The sequence below is a fragment of the Mycteria americana genome, chromosome 17, assembly GCF_035582795.1.
Source record: "Mycteria americana isolate JAX WOST 10 ecotype Jacksonville Zoo and Gardens chromosome 17, USCA_MyAme_1.0, whole genome shotgun sequence".
Classification (NCBI taxonomy): Eukaryota; Metazoa; Chordata; class Aves; order Ciconiiformes; family Ciconiidae; genus Mycteria; species Mycteria americana.
Window position 1 is genome coordinate 13,172,205 of NC_134381.1, and position 16,493 is coordinate 13,188,697.

Genomic DNA, 16,493 nt, shown 5'->3' on the forward strand with positions numbered 1-16,493 from the left:
CCAGAGACCCATCAAAATTAAATCTTGCTAAATGGTGTAGATATTACTATGATATTGAAGAGGCTGGATCTGCATATGCCTCTGCTGCGGGAGTAAAGCACTGAATGCCTATAAACACAAGTCTTTAGGTACAACAGAGTACAGGGCAATGTTGATCGTTGCTTTTCTAGTATATCTGACATCCAATGTAGTGAATAGCTTCTGTGAATCAGACATTTAATAATGACACTTTAAGCTCAAATGATTTGATAGCATTGTTTGAACACCCAAGTAAAAATATTCCAATAGTTGCAGCCTGGGTAGGGTGGTACCCTTTAACTACAACAAAGGAACAGCATGCTTCTCTTGACAGCATATGCTTCCCAAACCCCTCTAACAACCTTGCTGCAAGCAGCTTCTGGTATTGACAGTTTTGTGTAGGTTGCATTACTGTCTTTGTGTCTAAGCTTACTTGAACTGCTAGCTTAGCTTAGTAGCAGCTAAAAAAGCCATACCATTTGCTTTCTCAATGTATTTAAAGTTACTTGTAAGCTGAAATGTGAGTCCTTGGTATCCATAGCTTATGGTAATAACCAGTGACATAGCTGTATGTGAGTGGGATAGTTATACTTAACTCCAGATATTCTTTGCATTTGGACCTACTTTTTTGACACTTTGCATTGCCAAAACTCAGTGTAACATTGGCGTTCTGTCTCCTGAAAGAGCGCGTTTTGGCTGGCATGTTAGTCATAAGTGTGCTGCATATGTTCTCAAGTAATTATTTTTTTTTTATTATTCTTAAAGGCCAGCACAGCTAACCAAACTGTAAAGTTACTGACTGCCTGTTAAGCTCTCAGTTTAAGAAGTGACTATGTCTGTCTCTGAACTTTTTACATCAGGAGCTGTCAGATGAAATTGAAGACTACACTCATCGTTTTAATACCGAAGATCAGGTGGAGTGGAACCTGGTTCTTCAGGAAGTGGCAGCGTTTATTGAGGTGAGAATACCATTCCCTTTTAGTTGTTAGTTGAAAAGTAAAATTTTCTGACTTGTTCACCGAAGTGTTCCTGTATCACCACCTCTATGTGGTAATCAGGTGTGCCATGTGCAGGGACAGTATTCCTGTCCAATTTAATCATTGAAATGTGTTCTCAGTAGCGTAACAGTGACAGCCATTAAAGTGTCTGAAGGACGTGGTCATGTAATGTACTGAAGACAGAAGCATGAAGCTGAGAGATGCTTGGTCACCTTACTGTTTTTGCTCTTGGTGTTCAGAAAATGGTGGAATTGAAAGCACAGCAGTTATCATAGTCAATATTTTGGAGAGACTGCCAACTCCAGTTCTGTTGTTGTGGAAGCCAATCTAATTTGCTGATGTTTTGATTGTGTTTCAAAGTGTACTTTGTTGCAGTACTGGTCTATTACACTGGCAATGCATAAGCAGTATATAATGGAAAATACAGTGTAATCATGGCAGTTAACTGATAGGCTCTTAGCATAGTTGTAATGTGATCAACTTCTAAAGTTTGTTAAAAGGAAAATAAATTTGTTTATTCTGTCAAATGAGACAGTGTTCTACTTTGCTCCTTTTGTACAAGGTGTCATTATGTAACACGAGTATTTATTTAAATATTGCCAGAGTGGACGGCAGCATTATCATTTACTCATCTCCTTTGCTATTTATTTCTAGGAAGGGAAGGCGAACTAAAATAGTGCAGGATTCTTCTGTATTGTAGCAATGGCTAGTTTATTCTGCGTGAATTTGTAAGGTTGTTGATGACATTTGGTTCCTCAGGTACGGAAAAGCTGAAGCAGAGTTCATGTCATTTGAGGAAGTATGTTTTTCTCTTTGCTGTACCTTCATATACTTGTATCATGTATTTGCTTGCAGTCCCTAAGAGCTGTTGCTTTTCCAGGTGGTGAGGCATTACTCTGTAGCTTGCATACAAATATACAAATACATGTATGGCAAATTAATTTTAAAAACCTGCCTCAGTTATGAAATGTTTACTGTAAGTGACAAGACTTTTGGACTTCTCTCTGACTACAAATCTGTGTGTTTTCTTGAATTCCTGATTTATTCTGGTTGCTTTTTTTAGGCAGACCCTGTCATGGTTTTAAATGATGACAACACCATTGTAATCACCTCTAACAGGCTTTCTGAAACAGGAGCTCCGTTGCTAGAGCAGGGAATGATAGTGGGACAGCTTGCTCTTGCAGATGCGCTGATTATTGGAAACTGCAACAACCAGGTAAAAGAAGTTCCGGGGACTTGGGTTTGTATCTTTGGAGTTCAAAGTCCTTCCCCTTTTGACATCCCTTCTGATCGTACAGAGGTTCCAATAGAGGCGAACATTAAAATATTTTGATTGTGATGGCAGCAAGTGGCAGCAGTGGCAGCAAGAAGAGGCTCTCGGAAAGAAGAGCTAAAAATGAAATGTTAGATACTAGACCTGTGGTACTGACCTCTTATTGCTTATATTCATCATGTCAATTAAGTAGATACAGTTGATTTTCATATACTGAGTTGTTCTTAACAACATTCAAGCATGAGAGGCCTCTGGGGTATGTCTAGAAAAAACTTGACTTAGGCTTTCACATGGCATACCCCAGCTTGTTGCAACTTCAGCTGCAACAGGAAGGGGTTTTCAAAAGACATTCAAGATCTTGTTTTTTAGATGATGATGATAGTGAAGTTGTACAGGCTTCATGACTTCTCTCTGAGCTCTTTTTTTCAGGTAAGCAAGGGAGTTGTATCTAAACTACAGTTTGTGTCTCTCTTTCAGATTTTTGTCTAAATTCATAGTACATAGTGGTTTCAGCACTTGATTTGTAAACACCCCAGAAAAGTCTGTAATTTGCAAAGTAGGGGTCTGCACTACAGTGAGCTGGCCTGGTAGACCAGTAATAAATAGACTTTGTCCTCTGTGAGCTCTTCTAAAAGTTATTCACAGGTCTTTAGAGATTCAGAGATGACACTGACAGATCCCTGAGAGACAGAAAATGGTCTGTCTGGTATGCAGTTGAATCTCTTACCTGGATAATTCCAAAGAAATACTGTTTAAGCTGTATCTGGCAGAGTAAACTGTTTGACTCCTTTGCAGGTCAAGTTCAGTGAATTAACAATTGATATGTTCCGAATGCTACAAGCACTTGAAAGGGAACCAATGAATTTAGCTTCACAAATGAACAAACCTGGAATGCAGGTAAGTTCCATTTCAGTGACAAAGCTGGCAACAGATCTTAACTGGGTTTTGTTTGGTTGGTTTGTTTTAAATGGTGTACTCTTCCAGTATTGTCAATGTGCAGAGCAGGTTAGGAAAGCTGGTGTAACTCTTACTAGAAGTTAATGAAGAGTAGCTCAAACCTGTGGTGTTTGATCCATGTAATGTCTCTTCCCCCCCCCACCTTTTCTCTCCTTAACAAACCTTCAATAGTGAAAAAATACACGAAATAAATATTTGGGCATTATTTCCCAAATGGTTTCATTGATCTAGCTAAGGTACTTCTGAAAGGGTGCTATGCCTGCCCTTGTCCATATACACCCACCCCTTCCTTTGTTTTCACTCTAGCAGTCATGCAGCCAGAGAAGTTCATCAGCTTGCTAAATCATCTGAAAATTAAATATTCCCTTCAGAGAAAGCATAAAAAATATTTTTATCTGGAGGCAAAAGGAAATATCTGTATTTTCATTTATTTAATTGAGATGAGGAGTGAATTTTTTCTCTCTTTTCTTGGGTGATGCTTTAGAGAGTAAGAAAGATTTAGGTAACAAATTTAAGTGAGGGATAATATAAAGTTCTGGTTCAAATACTGTGCATCTTGCTTTACTGTGTAGTAGGAAATACAGCATGGGAAGACCATTTATGTGGGAAGTATGTTGAAGAAGAACATTCTAATAAATAGAAATTTAGAGGGTTATGAAACTGCTTTGGTAATATACAGTTTTTGGGGTTTTTGTGTTGTGTTTTGTTTTTTGTTTTTTGTTTTTTTTTTAACAGGAGTCAACGGAGAAACCAGCCAGGCGGGAAAACCCCCATAAATATCTACTTTATAAACCAACTTTTAGCCAGCTATATACATTTTTAGCAGCATCATTTAAGGTTTGTGAAATTGGTGACTTTATTTGTAATAGAAAAATATCCAGAATGTTATGTGACACTGAATAAAATGTGGTTGAGATAATCTTTTATATTTCAAGATAATGAAGCCTTTTTGGCCTTCTTAGAATGTTCAATATGATCTTCAGAGAGGGTGGAAATATTATAGATATGTGTAACTTGTATAGTAAAGGCAAATCTGTTGACTGCTGTTAAGGGAAAGAAAAAAATTCATTTTAAGACAGAAACCCAGCTTGCTGTTATACAGAGGTTGTAATATCATTGCTAACTATAGCCATCTTCAAAATGAAGCTTGAATAACTCCTGTGCAAGCAGTCCTCTTACTAGCTGTCCAGTATTAAGAGCGGTGCATGGCAATACTATGGAAAGCCTGAAGTAATGTGATGTAATGTAATAGTTGCGTATAATTTAATCTTACCCAGTAATTTTACTTCTGCGTGTGTATGTACACACATACAGATACACAGACATTTATATACACAGATATATAGATAAAAATAAGTGTTTCCTATATAAAGTATATCTATTTCCTATATATGTATTATATAGGAAATATTTCTTGAGATAAGAGAGCTGGAGAACAGAAAAATCTTAAGAGTATTCTTCTACTTCATGTTGTGCCAAACACAATCCAAAATCAGGGAAGTATGTCAAGAAACTGTTGCTTTTAAGCACTGTATAGCTGGTAGGTCTCCAGTTCTGTCCCCCATTTGAATGGTATCTCTCTCCTGCACGTGCTGTATTTTTATCTGCCTGTCTTATTTTGTTACCCACCACTCTCTTCCATGTAATGAATCTATACATATGTAGATGTTTTTTAATACAGTTGCTGTCCTTATATTAATTTAATAAAGTTGCTGGGTTCATTATGCTTAATTATGACTCTACAAGACAGCAACTTAGGATTTAGTAGTAAAAACAGAACATGAATCCTATAAAGAAACAAGTTTCAGTTTGTTTCAAGAAACAACTGCAAAGAAATAGCTGGTGAGGTGAAGGAAGTGCATCCTTACTAAGAATTTTGGGTGTCTGCGTGCTCAGCCTGTTGCAGAAATTAAAAGCATCTGTTTCCTCATGCAGACAGCCCATTAGAAAGGTGGAAGACAGATTTCTTTTACAGGTCTATACAGAAACATGCACGTGTTGTGCTTGTTGTCCAGCTGAGAAGGGTCGGGGAAAGAGGCAGATGTTGCAGACTCTGGGGTATTTGGAAACAAAGAACTTCCTTTAGGATCCTGAATTGTTTGGGAATTAGGGTCTGCATGGATCTCGGCAGCTTTTGGTTTCCGTATCTTGGAAAGCCTCAGATCTGGCTTGATAGTAAGAGAGTCTATATGGAAGCAGATGCTTTTTTAGTGCTGCTTGAACCTCTAATGTCAGCCTAGAGGTCTGTGTGGGAAAAAAAAGTATGAACGTATCATCAGTTCACACTTTTGTCTGTGTACTCAACTATTTGAAGGGGTGTATGTGGTGGGGAAGGGTATATGCACATATGAAGAATAGAGCGAAGGGAAGGCCAGAAGCCAGAGTAGCACAGTCTTAAATGACAATGGTTTTATCAACGTGATGATTGAATATTAAAATAAACTTATACATTTCTTCCCTTGCCGCTCTTCTCTTTATTTGAATTTCAGGAGCTGCCCGCAAACAGTGTACTGCTGATATACTTGTCTGCCACGGGCGTGTTTCCATCAGGTCGTTCGGATAGTGAAGGTACAATAAAGGAATGCTCCCTGTCATGAACAGGGCTTGAATTCTCTGTATGGTCCAGGACAAGTGACCAAGAAAGATGTCACAAAGCTCCTTTTAAAAGACAAGTCAATTTTATTCTCCTGTCTACTTAGTAAGATAGCCTTTTATTTCCACAAACAATAGTTAATTCCCTGTGTTTTAATTAGTGTGCACTGAGACCTTTTCAAAGGACATACACAGTTTTTGATGCATCTGAAGTATTAGAAGCTTCACCAATTTTGAAGACCACATGGCTCAATTGATGCATCAGTGCAAAGTTAATAAAATGGCTAAATGGCACTTTGTGATTCTTTCTAATCTCCAGTACTATGAGAACATATGGTCAGGAGATGGGTGGTAAAAGGGCTGAAGCGTCTGCAGGGACTGTTCTATTTGCACGCTTGTTAACCTGACAATTCAAGCCCTTCTCATGATTTTTGACAATTCCCCTCACCTCATCCTCCTGTTCTTTGCAACCTAGCAGAATATTTGGATGCAGCTGCAATCTAAAAGCTGAAAACTGGTTGGCTGAAGTAGACACAGTCAAAAGATCTGGTTATATAATTTAAGGAAAAAAAAAGAAAAAGTTTTTAACATCCTAAATATTGTACATGCCTCATCTGTTTGAGACTTGCATTCCTTTATAAGATGCATGCTTTGTCCATCCCAATGCATGATTTATAGAGCTCTCAAAATGTTAAAGGAAAAAAAATCCCTGTCAGCTTTGGATTGTGGCAGTGATTTTTTTTTTTTTTTTAAATGCTTTTAACATTTTACTTTTTGGTGCAACTTGGTGATAGGTTCTAACTAAACGGTGTTCTTTAAAGCCTGTGTTATGTCCACTGCACTGCATGTATTGTTTCAGCTTAATATCTTACTGTAGAGGCATCCAGGTTCTGTCATCTGAAGAGCTGCATGGTTCAGTTTTCATTAAATGAAGCCCATTATAACTGCATTGTTTTGATAAGGTAGTGTAGTCTGCACAGACCAAAAAGTTCTACCTTTACTAAAAGGGAGAGCAGCTGCAAGTTGCACTGTTTATCGCCTGTGAGCCATTTGTGTTTGACAGATCACGTGAGACATTTGTAACAGTGCTAAATTAATGTATGTTCTGTTCCTGATTTTGTATTCCCAAAGCTTCCCTTAAAATGGAAAGGTGTCTTATGTATTCAAACCTGAAAAAATTGCATTTGGTGGCCAAATATGCGTCAACCAACTCTGCAAATGTATAACAGAATGAGGAAATCCTAATACTTTATTTTACTAATGTTAGTGACATTTCATACCCGTATCAATGGCAGAAATATTTCCTGGTATCTCTAGCATGGGGTTTTTTTTGTGTAGGATTTGATTTTTTTTTTTTTTTTTTTTTTTTTTTTTTAATAGCCATTACTTTCATCTTTGCTCTCCATCAGACACACAGGCGGGTAGCTTGGTTGTGCAAACTTAGCAGAGTATTTCTTTAGCTCACCGTAGGAACACATGTCCAGGCTGTGTGCATTTAAAAACTCTGAATTCTGTATTTGAAATCTTAAAAAATAAGCCTTTGCTGTAGATTTGAAATCTGGTTAAAACTGTATTGTCCTTTCTAGGACCATTGAAAGCATATTCATTCTCTGAGCTCTCTCTTTTCCCCTTTGCAGTGTCATAACTGCAGATGATAGTTTTATACCTATTCTGAGAAGCTACAGAGTTTTTGATTGATTGAGCCTTATTTTTTGATCAAAATCTGAGTCTAGAATATGCTAGCTCGTATAGTAATTTTACAAAGGTACTAATTTTCCTGGATGAAATGTGTAATGCGTTTTAATCTTTTTGCTGTGTAGTGTAACAAGGGCCAATATTTGGATCTTTTGTGTTATGTTTGTGGATAAATAGTGAATAAAGAAATTAGAAGTTATGAAGTTGCTTGCTTCTACTTGATAGATGCTGAAGCTACTAAAAATGCATAAAATTGAATATGTAGTTAGTAAAACCTCCACATTCCTTCATCCCCTCCTTACAACTACAGTAGTTCAGATTCACTTAGTTTTCTGGGATTTGTGGTTGCTTTGTCCTTTTCATATAATCATTAAATCCATATCAGAGGTGAGCTACCTCTGCTAATTTTAGCTTTCTTTTTGCCATGTGTAGGTCCATATGATTTTGGTGGTGTCCTGACAAATAGTAACCGGGACATTATAAATGGGGATGCTATCCACAAGCGAAACCAATCTTACAAGGAGATGCACTGGTAAGTTTCATGAGAGTGACAACTGCAAATTCAGAAGAATTTGTCTTTAATAGAGAAAATGCATCAAAGCCTCTTAAATTCAAACTCTTTAAGTGTGGGACATCATAATGTAGATTGGCTTGAATTTGAACAATTAGAAATTAATATGCAACTCTAAATGATGATTTAAACACTCCAAAAGTATAACTGTGACTTAATGTAAATTCTTTATTACTGGAAAACTTCAGATTAATGGTGGATGACTTCTCAAGAAGAGAAACATCTCTTGTTGGGAAAGAACTAGTAAGAAGTCCCATAGCCCATGTTGCAGAGAATAGCAAATTATTTTTGCAATTACTCTCTGAGGATGGCTCTGAGGACTGGGGCATGAGGAACGTGCTTGCTTTTTACCTGGACATGGGCAGCTATGTGTCTGAGAAACTTGTGCATTGTAACAGCTTTGCAGCAATTCTAGCGCTCTGTGCAGTGTCCCTTTCTCTTTTCAGTCTTCACCCTGGAGATCTCTACCCTTTCACAAGAAAGCCTCTGTTTATCATTGTGGACTCCTCAAACAGTGTCGCCTATAAGGTAAGGCTCTTGAAGGCAGCTACTCGTATGATAGGATACAGTGTCAACCCCTAGTTAGCTTGCACTTTTAACAGGTTATTTTTTTTAAACAGTTTGTATTCAGTCTTTCTTTTCTTTTGAGGTTGTGCATGCTAGTCAGGATCTGATCCTATGAATAGGAACAAGAAGGAGAAGCACATGAACAGCCGCTCATTGGAAAGTAATAAATCCTCCTGGAGGGAAAAAAGGTTCAAGATTTCCAAGGTCTCTGGTGGGAGGTTTATTTTTGTTATATACCAAAGACAAATCTTGGTGTGTGTGCATGGGGGAGGGAGATAACTAATCTGCCTTTTTTTTTTCCAGTCATCCAACACACAGTTGCTTTTAAGCAACAGAAAGGAGTCAAAGCATTGAGCCTGATCTTGTAAAACACGGGGTGTCTGTGTCTGAAAAGTATCTGAACCAAGGAAATAACAAGACTCAAATTAGCATCCAGTGTTACTGTAGAGTGGTGTATGCTTGGACAATGAGCCTCCTTCCTAGGGTGCTATGGACTTACAGTAGAATTACTCCATGCCAAATCACCTTTGGGAATCTGCAATTCGGGTAATACAGAAGCAGGCATTTTCAGTCTCAGTTGCCAGTTGCATCTGGATAGCATTACGACATTTATTTCATCCATGAATGGGATATTAAGAATGTGCTATATCTGGGGAAAGTGCCACTTCCTTATGTCTTCCTTTTTATAGCTCCATTATTTGTAGTGAGAAAAGTGAACATTCACAGCTGCATTTCAGAGGAGGAATAGGGACGTCTAGTGGCCAGCTTAACTTGTTCCTTGTTCAGTATCCACAGTCTGTGTCATTTGTTTTAAAGGCATTTGTTGGCCAACGAGAGGTACTAAATCAGTGGTCAGTATGATGCAGAATAGTTCTGTATTGAGCCAGGCAACTCTTACCTCACAGTCTTAATAATGATCTGGCCTCTCTGTAGGGTTTTTGGTTTGTTGTATTGTAATGCATTTCAAAGGGCTTTTAAAATACTACTGCATTTAACTTCACCGCACTAGATTTCAGTGCAAATCTGCTTTTTATTAAATTCCCTTCCCCATTTAAAGGGAGGGAAGTACAATTAGAATGGTTTACTTGTCTTTCTGAGAAAACGAGGATTTGGTAGGGATTTATTTTCCTCTGCTCTTTCATGACATTCATTCCAGTATAACAACGGGGGGGTTGGTTTTGTTTCAGGGTAGAAAATGTGGCTTGAGTTTGGGGTTTGGTGTTTTGCTTTGGTTTGTGTTTTTTTACCCTCTTCCTTTCTAGTAGAATTGCTGAAAGATGTCAAGTGGATCAGCTCTGTAAGAGAGAGTAAGGGAGTCCTGGTGATCCTTAATTCAAACACAGCTCTGGACATAGCAGGGTTCTGTGGACAGCTTAGAGCAAAGGATCTTTTTGAGGTGATGGATTTCCACATGTAGATTTGTAGCTCTTGTGAGAATAACTGTCAAGTGTTTACAGTAGAATTTGCTTTTTGATTTAGATTTAAATTTGATAATTGAATTTTCTTTAGATTTTGTGGGCACACAGTAAGCAAAAACTGTAACTTCCATTTAGTTTCTCTTCCTTGTTCTGCAGTGAACTGACCATCAGTAGTGTAAAATACCCTAGTGCTCCGTCTGTTAAGCACACAGAGCAACTGGTGTGAGAGAAGTCCAACTCTGCCCATATGTAAGGAGTGAGTTTTGGAAGTATTTCAGGGCAGGATTATGGAAGTGGCTGCTAGGAGCTCTGACCCAGATCAGAATTGTGTGGGCACAATTGTGAGGAATCTAAATAGAGAATGAAGAAAAAAAAAAAAAGGAGCATGGACCCCTATTTAAAAAAATATAGTTGGCATTTGAGAACACAGATTCACCTTCACAATCTATTGCCATTGAACCTAGGCAGACAGATGTGTGGGGATGGGTTTAGGTGTTTTGTTTTGTTTTCAAATGAAGGTAGATGGCAGAGCTCTCAATCTCTGTGTTTTCTAGCCCTTGTAAATTCCTGTCTGTCGTCATTCTGTGCATCCTTACGTGCTTGGTTCCTTGTCACCAGAATATACTGATAGTGCTGTCCTGTGACTATCCTCTGGGTGTGTTGTGAGATGCTTTGTAGACTCAAGCACTGGCACAAACAAAGGTTCTGTGCAATTGTGTGAGAAGTGGAAGTCAGTGTACTGTCTTTTTTCCACATGGCTGCTCTGATCTTTTCTGATAGGACAGTAGCTATCCTGACATTTAAATGTCACTGCTAGCAACACTGGCAGTAACAGCAACTGCTCACGTATCTTTTTCTACAAGCCGTTTCTGCTCTCCTGCATGCATTCTCATCCTCTCCCTCGCTCTGGAGGGCTTAAATGGTGATGACTGAAAGTAAGTCCTGCCAGGAAGTGACTTGCCGGTTTGTCAAATCAGCGGCACTTGAACAGCTTCCTCCCCTATATATTTAGCTGAAAGTGGAAGATAACTGCAAATTGAGCACATCTACTTAAAGCCATGAATTTTTTTTTAACACTTCCATTTAAATATAGATGGCTGTGTTCTTGAAGGTTACCACTGTATACATGGATGAAATAATACTTTAAAATCAATATCTTCTTGTAGCTGTGGTTGTCTAAGATTATGGTCAAATGCAAAGTCTTAAAAAAACCAAACCAAACCAAAAACTCCAGCAAGTATGAATGCAAGGCCTTTATCAGTGATGTGGTATAAGTACTCAGCTTAGTAAAGCTTGCATGTGAAGTGACTTCTTTTGGAGATGACAAGTAGTCCTTTTTTGGAAGGAGTTGTATATGAGATGCATTTTAGAAAGCAGCAATGCTTCTGTGGAAAACTTGAATACTGAAGTAAAAAACCAGTCAATTTTGAAACAAAAATGTGTTTTACCCTTTTTGGAGCTGTCCGTGCACTGAAAGGTACAGAATTCCTTATCCAGAGCTGCTACCAACATCCAGACTGCAGGGCAGGTTTTTCTGGTGCACCTTGTGGTCCTCTGCTCCAAGCCGTGGCTGTAACATGCTCCTGTTCCTATGTTGCATGTATACCCACAGCACTTTTCTGGGGAAATCAGGAGCAGAGGTGGTGGTGGTGAGTGAATCCTGGTGTTCGCTTGGGTTATGGTAGGCAGTTGTGCCTGGGCAAGAGCTTAGACGGGTACCTGGTAGCTTGAGAGTCTTACCTTCCTGGATCTGTAGTTTAGACGTAGCGACTGGCATGAGCAGCTCTCTTCCAAAGAGCGCGTTCTGCATTTAAACCGTGTAGTTTCTCCCCTTTGCAGGACTTACTAGTTATGTTGACTTACCCCCTGCTGGGACAGAGTCCAAAATGATCTCAGATACTGTCAGTGAGTAATACCTTTCCTGAGAACCCTTGGGTTTGCTTTATAGCTGTAGGCAGTGTTTAATTGCATTGTCATTTTTACTGATGGAGTGTATGGAAAGTCTGCTTTGGTCTCTAACTGGGTGATACAAGATAGAATTCAACATGTGAATCTGCTCATGAATACTAAGCGTACATGTTACTTGAGAACGTGTAACCTGCCAGTGTGTATTCAGTTCAAACTGGCAATGTCTGGGGTGCCTCCTTCTGGAATTTTAAATGTTTCTTTATAGTACAGTTTTATTAATTACTGGGTTGGCCTGCAGTTACTGTCTTCATGGTAGTAGTCTTTGTTTCTTCATTAGAGACCAAACCTTAGTATCTCGCATTATAAATCTCCCTTGGGCCCTTAATGAAATAGAAGGGGTTTTAGGACTAGTCAGCACTCTGTCAGATATGGGAAATGTTTTATTTTGATTAGACTAGATTACTGTCTTTAGTATTTAGCAGACTTAGATTAAATTAATTCAGTGAAACTAATTTAATTGAAATATACTGCCCGGAAGGGAAAGTTCCATTTGAACTAAGCAGAAGCCAGAAGGAATTAAAAAATGAGCTTTTTGATGATTCTACACAAGCAAATACTTCTGGTGATGTATACCTCACATTCGTAACCTGCCAATTTTAAGAATATCATCTGCAGAAATGTGTGTTGCACTCATGCTCTGGATGCATGGTTTGAATGTCTGCTCTGATAGGATGAGACATGATCATTGACATTTGCTATGGCTTTGCAAGCCTTCAGTTTTAAGACAGCTGTTTTGGTGAGACATATGACAGCCAATGAGGTTGTGTAAATGATTTTTTTTTCCTTGGTGATAATTATTACCAATCAGTACACCTACCAGACAGATACGCAGTAGGACTGTTATCAGGTAAATGTTGGTGAAACTGGACAAAGGTGGTGTTGGAGGTTTCTGAAGAAATTCTTGTGCAACTGGACACTTAGGCAATATTTAAGGTGCTGGTGGAAGGTGCATGAAGTGAGTATTGTAAAATGAGGGTTCAGTATAGCAGATGTTAAGGTTATGACATACTTGTTTTAAAGGAAACTTATTTTAAAACTTTTCTCCACTGGGCTCTTCTGTTTCATCAGAAATAGTTCCTCCTGCTAGAAGGAAAAGGGGAAAGAAATGACTTTGACTGGGTAGTTCAGTTGGTATTGAGGAAAGATGCTATATCTATTTTGACCTGAAAGCCAATGGCTTTCACTTTTATTGCAGAACGATTTTTTTCAAGTAATGTATTACTACTGAAAGCTATATTTCCATTAAATTAGTGTCTGCTATCAGTAGCAGTGAAATAAGAGAATTGTAATTCCTTTAAAATGTAGTGGGTTATATTATTTCTGTGCTGTGACCTATAAGTAAGTCAACTTGTCAGCCTCACTGCCAGTGCTGAACTGTGTGATGGGCATTAGTGTGTTCCCTGTCATTAATAGTCTTTGTTCATACACTTAACCTGCTGAATATTCAAAAGCAAGCAAAGTGACCATCAATGCTTCAAAATTCTTATCTGTTACAGAATTTCACAAACTTATTTGGACAACCATTGGTGTGCTTGCTTTCTCCAACAGCATATCCAAAAGCATTACAAGGTATGTGTAGTATTGCATTTCCTAACAAGTTGCAGTTGCATTATATATCTATCCCAAACAAATACAACTTAGATTCTTCAGGGAAAGATATCTTTTCATCACTATGTAATCCCTAAATCAGATTAACGTTCCCTGAAGTAGTATGATAAAGTTTGGTTACTGTTTATGGCAAATAATTTATTCTAACAATGATGATATTTCTACAGATAGCTTCAACAAGTGCCAGGAGGCAAAGTCTCTCCTACACAGAGACTCAGAAAATTGCCAGCCCAGTGCTGGGATGATGATGATGATGATGATTAGCATTTTGGGTAGCTTTATTAGTCCCAGAAAGCGAGCAGAGTCAGTTAAGGTATCAGCTTTTAAACACCAGGTGTAGAGCAAAATCTTCTCAGATCTTGTTCTAATTTTGGAGGGTAAGTTAAGGAAGACCATTGGCTTTGTATGCCCTGAGGAGGTGTGTTTATAGTAGGAACAGGCAATGAAACGTTATCTTCTTCAGTCCTTGTGACTACTATAAAATAAAAATCATTCCAGACTTTCTCATTGGAATTTGCCATGTTAAGGTTATTATCCACCACAAAGACAAGTACAAAGATCTAGCTTAAGCCACGTAGAGTGATGATAGGCAAGTATCATGAGAGAATGTGCAAGAAGTGGAAGCTTCTCATTTGTTTTGAAGCTATTCCTGTTATTTAGCTGAAACTTAAGCAGAAAATAAGTACTGTAATAATGAATCCTGTTTAAACAGAAACTCTAAAAAATAGAACTAACTTTACAAAATACTGGATGCTTATATTGTGTTCATGGACCAGTCAGGAAGGTCTTGCTGTAGTTCTGCAGGGGTGCTACACTGTGCACTAGAGCACCATGCAGAGACTTCTTAGCTGAACCTAACTGAGCCCCTGTGTCAGTATGGCATTATACCATGCTGTGTGCCCAGGTCCTGGAAAAAAAAAAGAAATGCACCAAACCAAGTTGGTAATCCTTGCTGATGAGGAAGTGGCCTTACTGTGTGGGCACATGATCTTATGTGCATTGCCTTTCTTTTTGACTTCCCAGTTGATTGAGATGAAGCTTGGACCTCTGTGTATCATGTTGAACTGCATGGAGTAAATGGGCTTTTAGGATAGCGTGATGCCCAACAAAAGGGCAACTGTGTAGACGTCGGGGGCGGGGGTGGGGGTGGGGGTGTATAGGTTCAACTGCCTGTTTTTTTGAATGGAATAAGAATGTCCATGTTTAATATTTCTCTTTAGGATTTATAATCAGTATCTTCTATTGGTTGTTTCAGTTATGACTTTTGTGTTAAAGTTATGTGCTCAAAATGAAGGTATAGGCCTCCCACAATTAATGAGAAAATCTCATTTCTCTTGGTGTTAATGCATATCTCCAGTAAGCCTTTATTGCTAGTCATTGCATCATCTTGAGAACAGATCTGCCACAAGAGGAGAGAAGATGTAACTAACACAAAGGAGTAGTTCCCCTATTACAGAATTTAGTGGGTGAGCGACTTCATTCTGTGGCAGGGACAGCTTTTCTGTTTCATGTGCCAAATGTATTTTTTTGTCTATTGATTTTTTTTATTATTTTTTTTTTTTAGATCAGTCTCAGCGGGGTAGCCTCTTCACACTCTTTCTGAACAATCCTTTAATGGCATTCCTATTTGTCTCTGGATTATCAAGCATGCGCAGAGGATTGTGGGAGAAGTGTCAAGATTACCTTAGAAAAATCAACCGAGATATTGCCCAGCTGCTGACCCACTCCCGATCCATAGGTACATGCCTACAGATGCACAACTGAACCTTAGCATGCTACTTAAGCAGATGCTTTTTTTTTTTTTTCTTGCTCAGCCTTTCCAAGGGACAGAATAGTGAATAAGGGGATAGCACAAGAATTTGTAGTGGTTTCCCCCAAGTTTGTGTTTTATTTTGGTTTTTTTCCTCTCTCTTTTTTTCCTTCTTTAAGCCTTTCTAAACTGAATTTTCTTTGCCTTTCTCTACAGATCAGTCCTTTCTTCAATTTTTTGGGGATGAATTTCTTCGCTTGCTTCTAACAAGATTTATCTTCTGTTCGGCTACTATGAGGATGCACAAAATTTTCCGGGTATGCAGGGATATCTATCCCTTTGTGAGAACGACAGTCCAGTGCATACAGAGCTGCACTGCCTCAGGATGGAAGGGTCTTAGGGCTAAGCATATCCCTGTGACTTCAGGGAGATAACTGATGCTCACATGCTAATGCCTACAGCTTGTATTGAATGTATCTCTTTGTATCTCTCCAAAGGCATGAAGCCTTTGACTTGCTGAAGCCTTATTCCTCTACATAAGTAGCAGACACACTCTTAATTCATTTATGTCACTCTGAACAGCTTTGTCTGCTAGAAAAATTCCTCTTAATTCAAGATTATTATTGCTACACAACTAAAAAGCTATAGAACAAGAATATAAGAGGAAGTGGGGAGGAGTGGAACGTTATTGCTAGAATGTATTCTAGCGTGAATGGATTTTGAAAGGTCTTTTGAAGTGTAAATTAATAAACTAAACAGGAAGATGGTATTTTCCCTCCCTGTTGGTTAATGCTGTGCCACACTGAAGTCTGCTTCTGGATCTACACCATTTTATACATGAGTGGCATATAAACTGCCTGCTCCATTTTAAACATTACAAGAAAAAAAAGGAAGTTGAAGCACAGAAATATACAGTATTCATCTTGTCTAACAGCAGACATCTAGTAACTTTCCAAGCCTAAGTTAGCTACCTAGGCTTCTTTGATACCAGGGAAAAGAAGCAGGTCTTTTGTTAGTGGGGATAGATTTGCCCCCAGTGTGTTAGATGTGTTTTAGGATGAGATGAATCTCCCACTGG

At 38.5% G+C, this 16,493-nt stretch overlaps 1 protein-coding gene across 6 annotated transcripts in view; it reads left to right on the top strand.

The window, feature by feature from the left end:
- The window catches only part of SCAI (suppressor of cancer cell invasion), a 45,714-nt gene that overhangs the window by 26,985 nt on the left and 2,236 nt on the right, over positions 1-16,493 (top strand). For 4 of the 6 annotated variants that reach the window (XM_075519346.1, XM_075519350.1, XM_075519349.1 and 1 more), the window contains 10 exons: positions 879-977; positions 2,080-2,232; positions 3,085-3,186; positions 3,982-4,083; positions 5,736-5,814; positions 7,966-8,065; positions 8,551-8,632; positions 13,554-13,626; positions 15,230-15,403; positions 15,632-15,732. In XM_075519346.1, coding sequence (XP_075375461.1) covers positions 879-977; positions 2,080-2,232; positions 3,085-3,186; positions 3,982-4,083; positions 5,736-5,814; positions 7,966-8,065; positions 8,551-8,632; positions 13,554-13,626; positions 15,230-15,403; positions 15,632-15,732 — 1,065 coding nt within the window. The remainder of the gene's footprint in view (positions 1-878; positions 978-2,079; positions 2,233-3,084; positions 3,187-3,981; positions 4,084-5,735; positions 5,815-7,965; positions 8,066-8,550; positions 8,633-13,553; positions 13,627-15,229; positions 15,404-15,631; positions 15,733-16,493) is intronic. The other 2 variants (XR_012778174.1, XM_075519347.1) reach the window with 2 other exon arrangements.